This window comes from Myxine glutinosa, chromosome 7 (assembly GCF_964187855.1).
Source record: "Myxine glutinosa chromosome 7, kmMyxGlut1.1, whole genome shotgun sequence".
Taxonomy (NCBI): domain Eukaryota; kingdom Metazoa; phylum Chordata; class Myxini; order Myxiniformes; family Myxinidae; genus Myxine; species Myxine glutinosa.
The window spans coordinates 113990413-114003928 of record NC_136267.1 but is presented as its reverse complement, the minus strand read 5'-3'; the positions used below and the strand labels follow the sequence as shown (position 1 = coordinate 114003928).

General features: G+C 45.5%; 1 protein-coding gene across 7 annotated transcripts in view; it reads right to left on the bottom strand.

Moving 5' to 3' along the window:
• DDX6 (DEAD-box helicase 6) overlaps nt 1-13516 on the bottom strand; it is a 119610-nt gene that overhangs the window by 29925 nt on the left and 76169 nt on the right. For all 7 annotated transcript variants that reach the window (XM_078782162.1, XM_068122975.2, XM_068122981.2 and 4 more), the window contains one exon: nt 2411-2505. In XM_078782162.1, the coding sequence (XP_078638288.1) occupies nt 2411-2505 (95 nt within the window). The remainder of the gene's footprint in view (nt 1-2410; nt 2506-13516) is intronic.

Here is a 13516-nt window from a genome sequence, read left to right as displayed (position 1 = left end):
TTCCACATTTCCACGCAGCTGGTCATCTTCCTTATGCCAAATCTGCCAGACTCTACCTCCAGCAGATGGAATCCATCAACAGTCATGCCACCTGATGAGTATAGTTTGTTCACTGACAAAGGTTACTTCACAATCCGCCGAGCTAATTAATTCTGGGCTGGGAATTTCTCTGATCAAACAATCGAGCAGTTCTTGATGAGGATGCTGAAAATGAGTGGAGGTCGAGGTCGAGGACCCATGGTCGAGGTATTACCGACAGTACCTTGGCAAAATGGGTTCATGCTTTACCTCAATGTGTCCCTGTCTGTGATGATCTGGAGGAGTTCACTGGTGTACACACAACTAACCCGGAACATAAGGATCTCCGTTCATCCACCAAATAAAAATTCAACATGGATCATGGTGTTTTCGTGCAGTGGTTGCAGGCGCATCCACCATTTGCTGGTTATCAACGAGACCGTCTGGTGTCAATCGCGACTCGAGTTGTAGCTGATGTCTCGGACAACTGTGATGATGCAGTGAACGTTGGTCTTACTGCGGCCTCTAGGATAGCCGGCAAACGCTTCACAGAGATCACACTGCACCGCAGCGACAAAGTGAAGACGTTGAATGATAAGCATAATAGCATCAACATCAGGGGGCAAAACACAGTCGTGAATCCTGATCTCTTCTTCAACAAGATAAACTGTGTCTTGAAGACTAGCTCGGACCTGGAAGAGTTTCTGGCATACGAACTTGGCCCTCAACCTTCTTCCCTGTTTCACAATGGCGCCATGCGGAAGACAAACAAGAGTGCCCTAGGTACACTCCTGAAGTCGTTTGTCCCTGCACAGCCGGACATGCCCGACAAGTGTCGCTATGTTGTGGATGGGGGTCATCTGTTGCAGTCGGTGTTCTGGCCACAACCATCGAAGTACAGTGATGTGTCATTGTTACGTTTCCTATACTTTGAAACATTATGGAGCAGGCAACACTGTTGTATTTGATGGCTATAACACCAGCTCCACAAAGGCAGTTGAACAACAGCGGCGGGCAAAGAAAGCCACATCCAGTAACATCTTGTTTGACCATAACATGCAAACCACCACTTCCCAGGCAATCCCTTGCAGCCAACAGAGTGGGGATGGAGACTGCAGGATAACAATCTCATTCCCGTTGAAACAGACCAGCCCATTGCCCCTGACACTCTGCTAAACATGGTATCATGCTGCTGCAAAGCAGATGGCTGTGGCTCGTCGTGCGGTTGCAGGAAGCTTGGGTTACCTTGCTCCACCTTATGCGTCAAGTGCAATGGCCAGACCTGCAACAATGCTGCACCATTTCCATCACTGCTGGATGAAGATGGAGAAGATGGAGACTAGACCAGTTTTTCCTGACAGTGATGAAGACGATGATAAAATATAATCTTATAAGTAGTTGAAATTGTTCATAATCGATTGAATGACACATATGTCACATAAACTCATAATGTAATCTTTAAAACAATCCTCGTGCTTGAAAACATGTATTTTGACACCCCGTTTGCATTTCTATCATGTTTTTAGGTGGTAATATGATAAAATGCCAAAATTGCTGCCATTTTGGACGCCATCTTGAATTCCCATTGAAGCACAAGGTGGATGTCTGGGGACTTTTAGTATGTTATTCAGGACAGTTTTCTGAACATATCCTGAAATTTTCAGCTTTGTTTGAATTTGTTCCAGGTTAAATCTATTATTCCTGGACTATTATGCCTAGATATACCCACACACCAGATTAGAAGTTGGTACTTCGCTTATTTTTCAAGATATTCCTCTCACAAGGTTCAGACATACATGGCATCAGACATACATGGCGGCAGCCATCTTGGATTTTGACGTGGGTTGCACCCACACACCAAATTCGAATGCGGCCGTTCGCTTACGCACGCACGCACACCCGCCCGCACGCCTGCACACACGGACGGAGGGGAAAACCATAGTCCCCCTTTCGCTCCGCGGTGCGACAGGGGACAATAATCTTCTGATTACAGAAATAATTATGCTGCACCACTAACTGAAATTTAATTTACAGGCCCCAATCACAGATGGGAGAACACAAAGCAACTCACCTGGAAAATGTCAAATTTTCAGTTAACACCACAATTTATGCAAATAGTTAAAACCTCATTGTGACCAAGCACATTTGCCACAGTATGACTGATCAAAGGAATGCAAAGGATGCTTGCCAATTAAAGCAGTGGATAGGATAATTATTACAAAATAAACTAGAAAGCATCGAAACACAAACATTTCTCAACCATGCTATTCATTACACACAAGTCATTATGCTTTTGTTAAAATCCAAGGGGGGTAACCAATTCAAATGTGGAATGATCACCAGATGGTATGGGATAACTAATAATGGAACATTAAACACCAAACATCCTCACCTCATCCAACACAATCATCTGCACACTCTCCATCTTGGCCAATCCTTTGTTGATGAGGTCAAGGATGCGACCAGGGGTAGCAATTATTACATGCACTGAAGGTACAAAGTAATTAAATTCAGGTGGGGAAAACAAATAAAAATATAAAACAATCAATGCAAAAATAGTCATTTTTCACCTTTCTTCCCACCACACCCAACAACATAGTCAAATTCAGATATAGCAAAAAAGTTAATTGTGACTGATACGACATTCTTAAAAAGTATCAGTCATGCACACTTCCATTTTATGCAAGGAGACAAGGGGTTATTACCTCCACCAGCTAAGGTGGGAGGAGGTTATGTTTTCACCCCATGTCTTGTCTGTGCAAGCAAGGTATCTAAACGTTGTGGATGGATTCAGCCAAACAATGTGGACAATTTGGTTTTGTGAGTAATATATATATATATATATATACAGTAATACCCCGGCCTACGTCATTAATTAGTTCCATAAGCCGTGACGTAACTCGGTTTTTGACGTAAACCGGGCGTAATGCCTTTTAGCTCTTTCACGAGCCTTGATCTTGTATACAAGAAGAAAAAAAGAAAAAGAAAAAAAAAAGCCTTAAAAAGAAGACAAACACCGTAAAACTACAGTAAATAACTCGCGAAAGTATATAACTATCGCTAAACCTTAAAGAACACGAAAAACACATTTTGGTCATATTTTAAAATGAGTAATGAACACAATTAATAAATGAATTTGTAAAGAATAATAAATAAAATTAATAGGATTATGTTATTCACCTTAAACATGGCGTCTCTTCTGAACACAAACACATTTTAGCAGTCTTAGCCGGCGGCGCTTTTTCAGTGACGTATGCGAGAATACGTTCCCTATCATGAATGATGGTCGATACCGTCGACCGTGGCAGCCCTAAGGCATAGACCTTATCGCGAATCGGTAAATATCAGAGGACGCTCCACCGCAAAGCATGATGGGATCGAAAAGGGGGCAAAGGTAAACACGAACCCAGAAGAGGAAGCGTCTGTCTACGATCAACGCTGTGTTTACGGAAAGGAAGATGGCTAATGTGAAAGAAATTCAGCGTTTTTTGGCATTAAAATCCAGCGATTTAAAGAAATATTTGAGGGAAAGGGGGGTTCCCATTGGAGAAGAGAAACAACCTGCTTATGTAAGTACAGTTCCTGAATGTTGAAACCTCGATCGGCCATACAAATATCGCTGGGCTGGAACTTGTCTACAATGTTCGTCATCTTTACAAATTTTTGTCCGACGTGTTTCCTCCTGTAGGTTTGGAAATGTATGAAATTGTTCCGCTAGGTGTAATACCAACAAGGCACTTGAGAGTAGGTCTTGACTTATATTGGCTGTACACTTGCAAACAAAATTTGGGAGACGGTGCTTTGTCCTAATCCAAAGCGAAAAACGAGGTCCTCCTCGCGAAGATTAAGCCGAAGCTTCATGAGTGTCATGAGTAGTTGATCCTCAAGATTGAGATCGCTTAACTCCAGGTTTTGTAGTATTGTTTATTTGCCAGGTCTCGTCTTCCATTGATTAATTTCCCCTTATAATAATGAAGGTTCTGTGCATGAGGGGATACTTCTGCTAATAACCACTTAAACAGGTCATAACTAGGTAAACCTGTATAAAGTTTCACAAGTTCATCACAGTTTGCTATGTCCAAAACAGTAAGCTTCTTGTTACATACTGCAATGGCGGCTTTCAGTTTTGCGAGGGTGACCTTGGCTTGCAAATACTGGCTTATGAGCTGATCACAGTTCACAGTTAATTTGTCACAGTAAAAAAGGCCTAAAAGTAGTTTAAAGTGGTAAGGATCACGTCGTGTGTCAATGTAAACAAGCAGTCTGTCAAAGTGACAGCGACCGCCGGCGGCGCTATTGCCCCTTTCCGATCCCATGACGCATTGCGGTTCCGATTCGCGATAAGGTCTATGCGCTATCACAGATACTTTGTCACCTTTTTCATACCTTTTAATCAGATTTAACTTATCTTCCATCATAACCACATTACACTTGGAAACACTAGCATTATCCTTCTTAGGACCCATGGCTAACACAGACACAGTAAAGGAATACTGTACGTCACCTCTATTTTGAATGAGAACCAGCAGCTGCGCGTACATACAGTATACTGTACGTACATTTTAATATATTTTTAATGTGTTTTTTATTGTATTTTAAATTGTTTTTTAGCTTCTTTTATTGTTAATTTATGTACTATTTTATTTATTTTAAATATATTTTTAAGGAAATTTTTTTTTTCCACGTCCGTAGGAGTGACGTAAAGTCGCACATGACGTTCGCTGAACTCAAATTTACTCTAGAAGAGCGGCGTAAAGTCGGATTTGACGTAGGTCGAAATGGCGTAAAACGGGGTATGACTATATATTTTTTTTGGTGAAGATCAAATCAGCCAGGTGTTGGCTTAGCAGTTAGGGTGCCGACTTGGGATCCACGGATCCTGGGTTCAAATCCCGGTCAATCGCTGATTTAACGCTGGGGGTTGACTCAGCCTGTCATTCTTCCGAGGTTGGCAAATTGAGTACCAGTTCACTGGCAATTCCCTGTGTGTCGCAAGAGGTGACCAACAGGGTTGGGGGAAGGAAGGGCATCCGGTTGTAAAACAGCTTCAAAAAGGGGGTCACGGTGCCCGAAAAAGGCCAACCCCTACTCTGCGGGGAAAATGGCCTCTAAAGTAGGTTCCGGTGAAGATCCAAATCCTACGATTACTTTTTTACTTTTTTCTTTAAGTGATTCTTCCCCATTGAGAGATGGGCCAAAAATGATACACAAACACTATCTCAAAAGGTGGACAAATTATGACAAAACAAGGTGGATGATTTGGTTAGGTGACAAGAACAAGCCAAATACATTTTGGTTCTGGTCTGGAAGCAGGTCTGGCCTATCAGTGGGATGCAAAACATAAAATGTTCAGCTTAGCGGAGTTACACGCTTGACCGAGGGCTGTTCTAGTTATCCTCACTACTCTGTCTGTGTCTGCACATAATGTGCCAACGTAGGCCACTTTTCTCAACCAAGTACCTCCAAAAGTCCAAATCATGTGCAATTAGAATGCAAGTACATCTATAATGTACAAATAGAATGTGAGTACATCAATAAAATACATGCTCCACTTCTTAAAATACATAAAATACAAACATACTTGGACTTCCGCTTTCGGTCCCTCGGGTGAGAACCTTGCTTTGATCTCTCCAAGACATCGAAGTTTAAGTATTTTCCCATTCGTGTCTGTCAAATTTCCACTGGTTATTTTATTGCATACGTGTTATTGTGCGTTGTTAGTTTTGGTTTTGTAAAAAATTAGCATTGTCATTTTTCAGTCATTTTTTTGTTCGCACCTCGTGCGCAGCCTGGTCTCAAGGCTCCCTCCCCCCGTCAGTATTTTGTGAATACAAGTTCTTTCCTTCACTGTATTTGCTCGTTTTTGATTTTCCTTTCTCCCCTACCTCCCACTAAAATCTTACCCTTCGTCTAACGTTTTAAATACAAAAAAAAGAAAAGAAAAAAGTTTTAATTCTCTCGCAGACACGCTGGTTCCCTCATCCTCTTGTCTCACCTTGTGCCCCACCCCCTTTATCTCCTTTTCTTCCACCTCGCCAACACTAGTTTCCTCCAGACTCATTCAACCCTTTCTCCTGTCTCAAATTCACGTCCTCACTTCAGGGACTTTTCCCAGATTGTTTCACTGTTTTGTTTCAATATTTAAATATTTTAAAACTTTCCCCTGCAGTGTTTTATTTCAGTGGTTTATGACAACACGCTGTTTTTCTTCCGATTTAAAAGGCTTTTTTCAAAAGCCTCTCGAATAAAAAATTCAATCTCTTACAGTTCTTCCTCCCAACATTCTCTAAATGCACCTTCATTCCACCCCTCTATAGTTTTTATACAGATCTGACTTCAAAACAACAAACCCAGTTTGTAATAAATGTTCGTTTTTCATTAATCATCCACTTTCTGAACTCCCCCTCACTCCTCTTAAACTACCTCTACCCCTCAAATCTCCCCCCTTGCCCTCTTCTCCAAATCTCCCCCCTCCCTTTCAATTCTCCCCTCTCTCAATTCTCCCCACCCCCCTCCAAATCTTCCCACCCCCCTACCATTTTTCTCTAATTCTCCCCCCTCCCGGTCAAAGCTGCCTCCTCCCCACTTCGTATCCCTTCTATCTCATACCTCCACCTCCTCCTTTGCTCTGCCCCCCACCCGCCTCAAACAACCCCTCACTGTACCTCATCCCATCACCATCAAACCTTTTGTCCTCCTCATCCTTACCTTTCTCCTAACTTTTGCAATCTGACACCATCAACAGCTCTCCCTACCTCCCCCTCTCACCTTTCATTTACCCGACCCCTCCACTGTCCTGACCTCGATGCTCCCACTCCCCCTTCCTCTTCCTTAACGGTATGGACCTCAAACATCCGGGGCCTTCACTCAAACCTGATTGATCTCTCCATACAGGTTGCTTCTGACAAACCAGTCGTAATCTGCTTAACAGAAACTTTCCTTCTTCAAGATGTCTCTGATTCCTCAATACCCCTTCCTGGTTACTCCCTCCTCCGGTATAGACTTGAGCCTTGTCCTGTTGGTGGGGCAGCTATCTTTATCAAAAACTCTTCCTCACTCTCCTTGCACTACCCTCTCCACCGCAACCCCAGGAGTACCTCTGGCTACGGCTTCTCTGCGCTCCCACCTTTTGTTCATATGCGTTTTGTACCGTCCTCCAAACAGTGATGACTCCATTTACATTTCGCTGTCTGACAACATGGACCAACTTCTATCCACTCAGCCCAACTCTCTCTTACTCATATGTGGCGACTTCAACTGTCATAATGCCAGTTGGCCGAGTGTGGGTTCCTCTCTCACCAGCCATGGCATCTCAGCAAAGGACTTCTGCGACTCATTGGGACTGACACAATCTGTCAATTTCCCGACCCGGATCTCAGTCAATGCAGTATCTTCTCTTCGAGAATTGGTTATGACAAACTTCCCTGCAAATATATGCTGCTCTTCTTCTGCTCCAATCGGTTCTTCTGATCATGTGCTTGTTGAAGTGGATATCTCTATGGCCATATTCAGAGAGCCTCCTCAGTGCCGACAAGTCTGGCATTTCACTCAGGCCGACTGGCAAGGTCTTCAAGCAGCCATCAATCATCTGGACTGGTCTCCCATCTCTACTGCCTCTGACAAACTTTTCCTTGGAATTCTTCCAAAGTTGATCTCGCGAGATCTCGGAGACGGTGGGAGGGATTTTCGAAGCTCCACACGGTCTCCACGTTTTTCGAAGTCAAGTCTGTTCACAATTGTATTTTGTCGAAACTGTATTTATCTTTCGGTGTGTGAAGTTATTGTGTGCAAGTTTGGTTGTTTCTCGGTGTTTATCTTTCATAAATTGATCGTCTGTTTGCTGTGTCGTGTCTTGAGGCCTTGTACAGTGTGCACTGTACAACCTTGAGGCTTTGTTTTTCTCTCAGCGGTCCGTCGTTTTGTGATCCAATAACTTTCGTTCTCTGTATTCCCAGTCTTTTCACCCATAGCCTACTTCCTTGTGTAAATCTCAACTCGGGGAAAAAAAGAAAAAGAAAAAAAGAAAAAAAACATTTCCTTCTCTGTTCTCATTCGTTTATTCATTCTTATTCGTTCGTTCGTTCTTCGACCACGTGTTTCTCCCCCATTTCCCCAGATAGTTTTCACTCATTAACCTTCAATGTTTACACTTTCCCCTCAAGTTATGTATTCCGTCATATTTTATAACACCTTTTTCTTCTTCTTCTTTAAAAGGCTGCTTTCGACTTGCTCACCAAATCAATTCATCCCAAAAAAAATATCCATCTCCTATAGTGCCTTTTTTCTACATTCCCTAAACTCTCCTGCACTCCATCCTCCATCCAGCGTCCTTAAACGTATTTTTAACTCGAAGGTCACAAGAAACTCATTTTCCAATAAATGTTCGTTTCCCATAAATCGTACACTTTCAAAAATCCAATCTCACCCCTCCCCTCCAAATCTTCCCCATAACCCCTCCCCTCCAAATCTTCCCCATCACCCATCCCCTCCAAATCTTCCCCATCACCCATCCCTTTCAAATCTCCCCCCTTGCCCCCTCCCTCCTAAACTACCCCCTCACCCCTCCCCGCCAAGACGCCCCCTCGCCCCTCCCCTCCTAGACTCCTGCCTCACCCCTCCCCTCCAAATCTCCCCCATATCCCATCCCTTTCAAATCCCTCCCCTTGTCCCTTCCCTCCCAAACTCCCCCCTCACCCCTCCCCTTCAAATCTCCCCACCCTCATTGCTTCTCAATTTCCCCCCTCTCACTCCCCCTCCTCAAAGCGTCCTCCCCGCTTCTTCCCCCTTCAAACTCTCACCTCCATCTCCCCCAACCTTCTGCCTCGCTCTTCCCCCTCCTCAAATAACACCTCATTGTGGCTCACCCAATCACCATCAAACCTTTTGTCCGCCCCATCCTTCCCTTTCTCCGAGCTATTCTGAAATCTCTGACACACCTTCAACAGCTCTCCCTATCTCTTCCACCTCTTCCACATCTTACCCTACCCCTCCTCCCCCCTGTTCTGTATCTGATGCTCCCCCTTCCTCTTCATTAACGGTATGGACCTCAAACATCCGGGGCCTTCGTTCAAACTTAACTGATCTCTCCATACAGGTTGCTTCTGTCAAACCAGACGTGATCTGCTTAACAGAAACTTTCCTCCTTTATGATGTCTCTGATTCCATAGTATCTCTCCCGGGCTACTCCCTCCTCCGGTATGATAGACCTGAGCCTCGTCCTGGAGGCGGGGTTGCTATCTTTATCAAAAACTCTTCCTCACTCGCCCTGCACTGCACTCTCTCCACCTCACCCCCAGGAATACCTCTGGCTACGGCTTCCCCTTCGCTCCCACCTCTTGTTCATATGTGTGTTGTACCGTCCACCAAACAGTGATGACTCCATCTACATATCGCTGTCTGATGATATGGACCAACTTCTATCTACTCATCCCAACTCTCTCTTCCTCATATGTGGTGATTTCAACTGTCATCATGCCAGTTGGCTGGGTGTGGGTACCTCTCTCACCAGCCATGGCTCCTCAGCAAAGGACTTCTGCGACTCACTGGGACTGACACAATCTGTCAATTTCCCGACCCGGATCTCAGTCAATGGAACATCTTCTCTTCTGGACTTGGTTATGACTAACTTCCCTGAAAATGTCTGCTGCTCTTCTTCTGCTCCGATCGGATCATCTGATCATGTCCTTGTTAAAGTGGACATCTCTCTGACCATCCTCAGGGAGCCTGCTCAGCGTCGACGAGTCTGGCATTTCACTCAGGCCAACTGGCACGGTCTTCAAGCAGCCATCAATCATCTGGACTGGTCTCCCATCTCTACCACCTCTGACATCAACACATCCTGGGAATTCTTCCAAAGTAAATTGCTCTCTCTCATGCACAGATTTATCCCATCTCGTCTTCAGTTGTCATACCCTTCCTCCCGTCCATGGTACACGGAATCTTGTGGTGAGGCTGTTGCCCAGAAACAACTTGCCTTCGTCTCCTGGAACGCAAATCCAACGGAAGGAAATCTCATTTCCTTTCACAAAGCCCGAAACAAGTGTGTGTCCACCCTCAGGAGAGCCAGGAAACAATATCTCTCCGTTCAAGACCGAACTCTCTTATCTGTCTCCCTCTTCCAAATCCTGGTGGCGTCTGGTCAAATCCGTTTCTGGTGTTTGTTCCCCCTCCATCCCCTCCCTTACCTCAAACGGCTACACAGCTGACTCCGCACGTGAAAAAGCTGAATGCCTCAACTCTGTGTTTGCCTCTAAATCTTGTGTCCCAAACCCATCCCTCTCTGTACCCACCATACCCAGTCGTACCCTGCTGCTCCTGGACTCCGTGTCCTTTCCTCCTGACAAGGTGGAAAAGTTTCTGTCAACCCTCGACTCTGATTCTGCAACTGGACCCGACGGCATCAGCCCACGGGTCCTAAAATCCTGCTCTGCTGCTCTATCTCACCCTCTCTGTTCTCTTCACCCTCTCTTTTGCTCAAGGTCAACTGCCATCTGCTTGGAAATCAGCCAACATCACCACTTTGCACAAAAAAGGTGCAAAAACAGATCCTAGCAACTACAGACCAATCAGCCTTCTCCCAATTATCAGCAAAGTCATGGAATCCATCATTGCTTCGGATATGAAATCTTTCCTCTTCTCCAATGGCTTGATCTCTGATCATCAATTTGGTTTCAGACCAGGTCACTCTACTCTGGACATGCTGCTTCTGCTGTCTCAACAATGGATGGAGGTCCTCAATGCCAAACAGGAAATTAGAGCTGTCTCCCTCGACATATCACGTGCCTTCGACACGGTCTGGCACCCCGCTCTGCTCACCAAACTCTCCTCCTTTGGTATCCATGGAAATCTCCACGCATGGCTGGCGGACTTCCTCTCTAGTCGTCGTCAACGTGTGGCCCTGAATGGGTTTCTCTCATCTCCTCTTCCTGTTCAGGCTGGAGTTCCCCAAGGCAGTGTTCTGGGCCCCGTGCTTTTTCTGGTCTTCATCAATGATCTCTCTGACTCTCTCGAAAATCCTCTCTATCTCCTTGCTGATGACTCCACTCTCTGCCGCTCCATTCCTCTTCCCTCAGATCGACAGTCTGCTGCCTCCTCACTCTCTGAAGACCTGGACAAAATCACAGACTGGTCAAACAAGTGGAACATGTCTTTCAATCCTGACAAATCTCACACTCTTACTATGTCTCTCCGAAAAGATCGACTGGACAACCCTCCCATCTACTTTCTCAACAATCCTCTCCAAGAAGTTCTGTCGCTCAAGATTTTGGGTCTCACTATCTGCCATGATCTTTCTTGGGAAAACCACATTTCCAAGCTGGCCTCCAAAGCCAGTCGCCGACTGGGCATCCTCCGTCGTGCGAAGTCCTTCCTCGGCACACCTGAGCTCCTCACCACATACAAGGCTTTCATCCGCAGCTCAATGGAATACTGTTCTCCCCTATGGGCCGGTGCTCCTGCCTCACACCTAGCTCGGCTTCACGCTGTTGAAACCAAAGCTTTCAGAATTATTGGAATCTCCCGCGATGAAGCTATCTCTGAGGGCCTTTCACTCACTCACCGCAGGCAGGTGGTCTTTCTGTCTTCTACCGACTCCTCTCCGGCCTTGCACCCCCAGCTCTCTCTGTGCTCTGTCCCCCAAATATTCCTACAGGTCGCACAAGATCTGCCAGCAACCCTCTGATGGTTAAACTGCCGAAATCTCGGCTCTCTGCTCACCTTCACTCTTTCATTCCTCTTTTCTCCCGCCTCTGGAACAAACTCCCTCACTCCCTTCAATCCCACTCCTCCCTCCAGGTCTTTAAAACAGCTGTTCACCACCATCTCTCATCTTCCCCCATCCAAAACCTTGATCTTTTCTACCCCCGCTAATTCACCCCAGATCCACCTTGTTTGAAATTCCAACTTCTTTCCTGGAAGTCCTGGCAGTGTCCATATGTTTTATACCTCTCCCACCGCCCCCTTCCCATGCCCCCCCCCCCCCCAAAGCCCTCGCCCTCTCTCAGATCTCTCGATGTCTCCATGTCTCTCGGTCCCTGCTCTCAAATGTTGTGTTTGTGTCCTTCCCCCTCTCTCCCCATCTTGTCTACCGCTCCCGATGTTATATGTTTTATGTGTCGGTTTGTCTTTCTGTGTGATTAATGTTCGCTCTTTCACGAGCCTCGATCTTGTATACAAAAAAAAAAAAAAAAAAAAAAAAAAAAGTAAACTGCTCTATCTCTCTCTCATGCATAGATTTATCCCATCTAGTCTTCAGTTGTCAAACCCTTCCTCCCATCCATGGTACACTGAATCTTGTGGTGAGGCAGCTGCCCTGAAACAACTTGCCTTTGCCTCTTGGAAGGCTAATCCAACTGAAGACAATCTCAGTTCCTTCCACCAAGCTCATAAGTGTCTACCCTCAGGAAAGCCAGGAATCAATATCTCTGCTCTCAAGACTGAACTCTCAAACCTGTCTCCTTACTCCAAATCCTGGTGGCATCTGGTCAAATGTGCTTCTGGTGTTTGTTCCCACTCCATCCCCTCCCTTACCTCAAATGGCTACACAGTTGACAACGCACGTGACAAAGCTGAATGCCTCAACTCTGTTTGCCTCAAAATCTTGTGTCCCGAACACATCTCTCTGTACCCACTTTACCCAGTCGAACCCAACTGCTCCTGGACTCTGTGTCCTTCTCTCCTGACAAGGTGGAGAAGTTTGTCAAAACTCAACTGATTCTGCAACTGGACCAGACGGCATCAGCCCACGTGTCCGAAAATCCTACAATGCCACTCTTTCACACCCTCTTTTCTTTTCACCCTCTTTTGCTCAAGGTCATCTGCCACCTGCCTAGAAATCAGCCAACATTACCACTTTACACAAAAAGGTGCAAAAACACCCTTGGAACTACAGACCAATCAGCCTGCTCCCAATTATCACCAAAGTCATGGAAATCCATCATTGCTTCGGATATCAAATCCTTCCTCTTCTTCAATGGCTTGATCTCTGATCAATTTGGTTTCAGACCAGGTCAATCGACTCTGGAAATGTTGTTTCTGCTGGCTCACATTGGATGGAGGTCCTCAATGCCAAACAGGAAATCAGAGCCGTCTCCCTTGACATATCAATTGCATTCGATACGGTCTAGCACCCCGCTCTGCTCAACAAACTCTCCTCCAATGGTATCCACGGAAATCTCCACGCATGGCTTGCGGACTTCCTCTCTGGTCGTAGTCAACATGTGGCCCCGAATGGATTTCTCTCATCTCCCCTTCCTGTTCAGGCTGGAGTTCCCCAAGGCAGTGTTATGGGCCCTGTGCTTTTTCTGGTCTTCATCAATGATCTGACGCTCTGGAAAATCCTCTATCTCTTTGCTGATGACTTCACTCTGCCGCTTCATTCCTCATCTCTCAGATGGGCAGTCTGCAGCCTCCTCACTCTCTGCAGACCTGGACAAAATCAGACTGGTCAAACAAGTGGAACATGTCTTTCAATCCTGACAAATCTCACACTCTTACGACG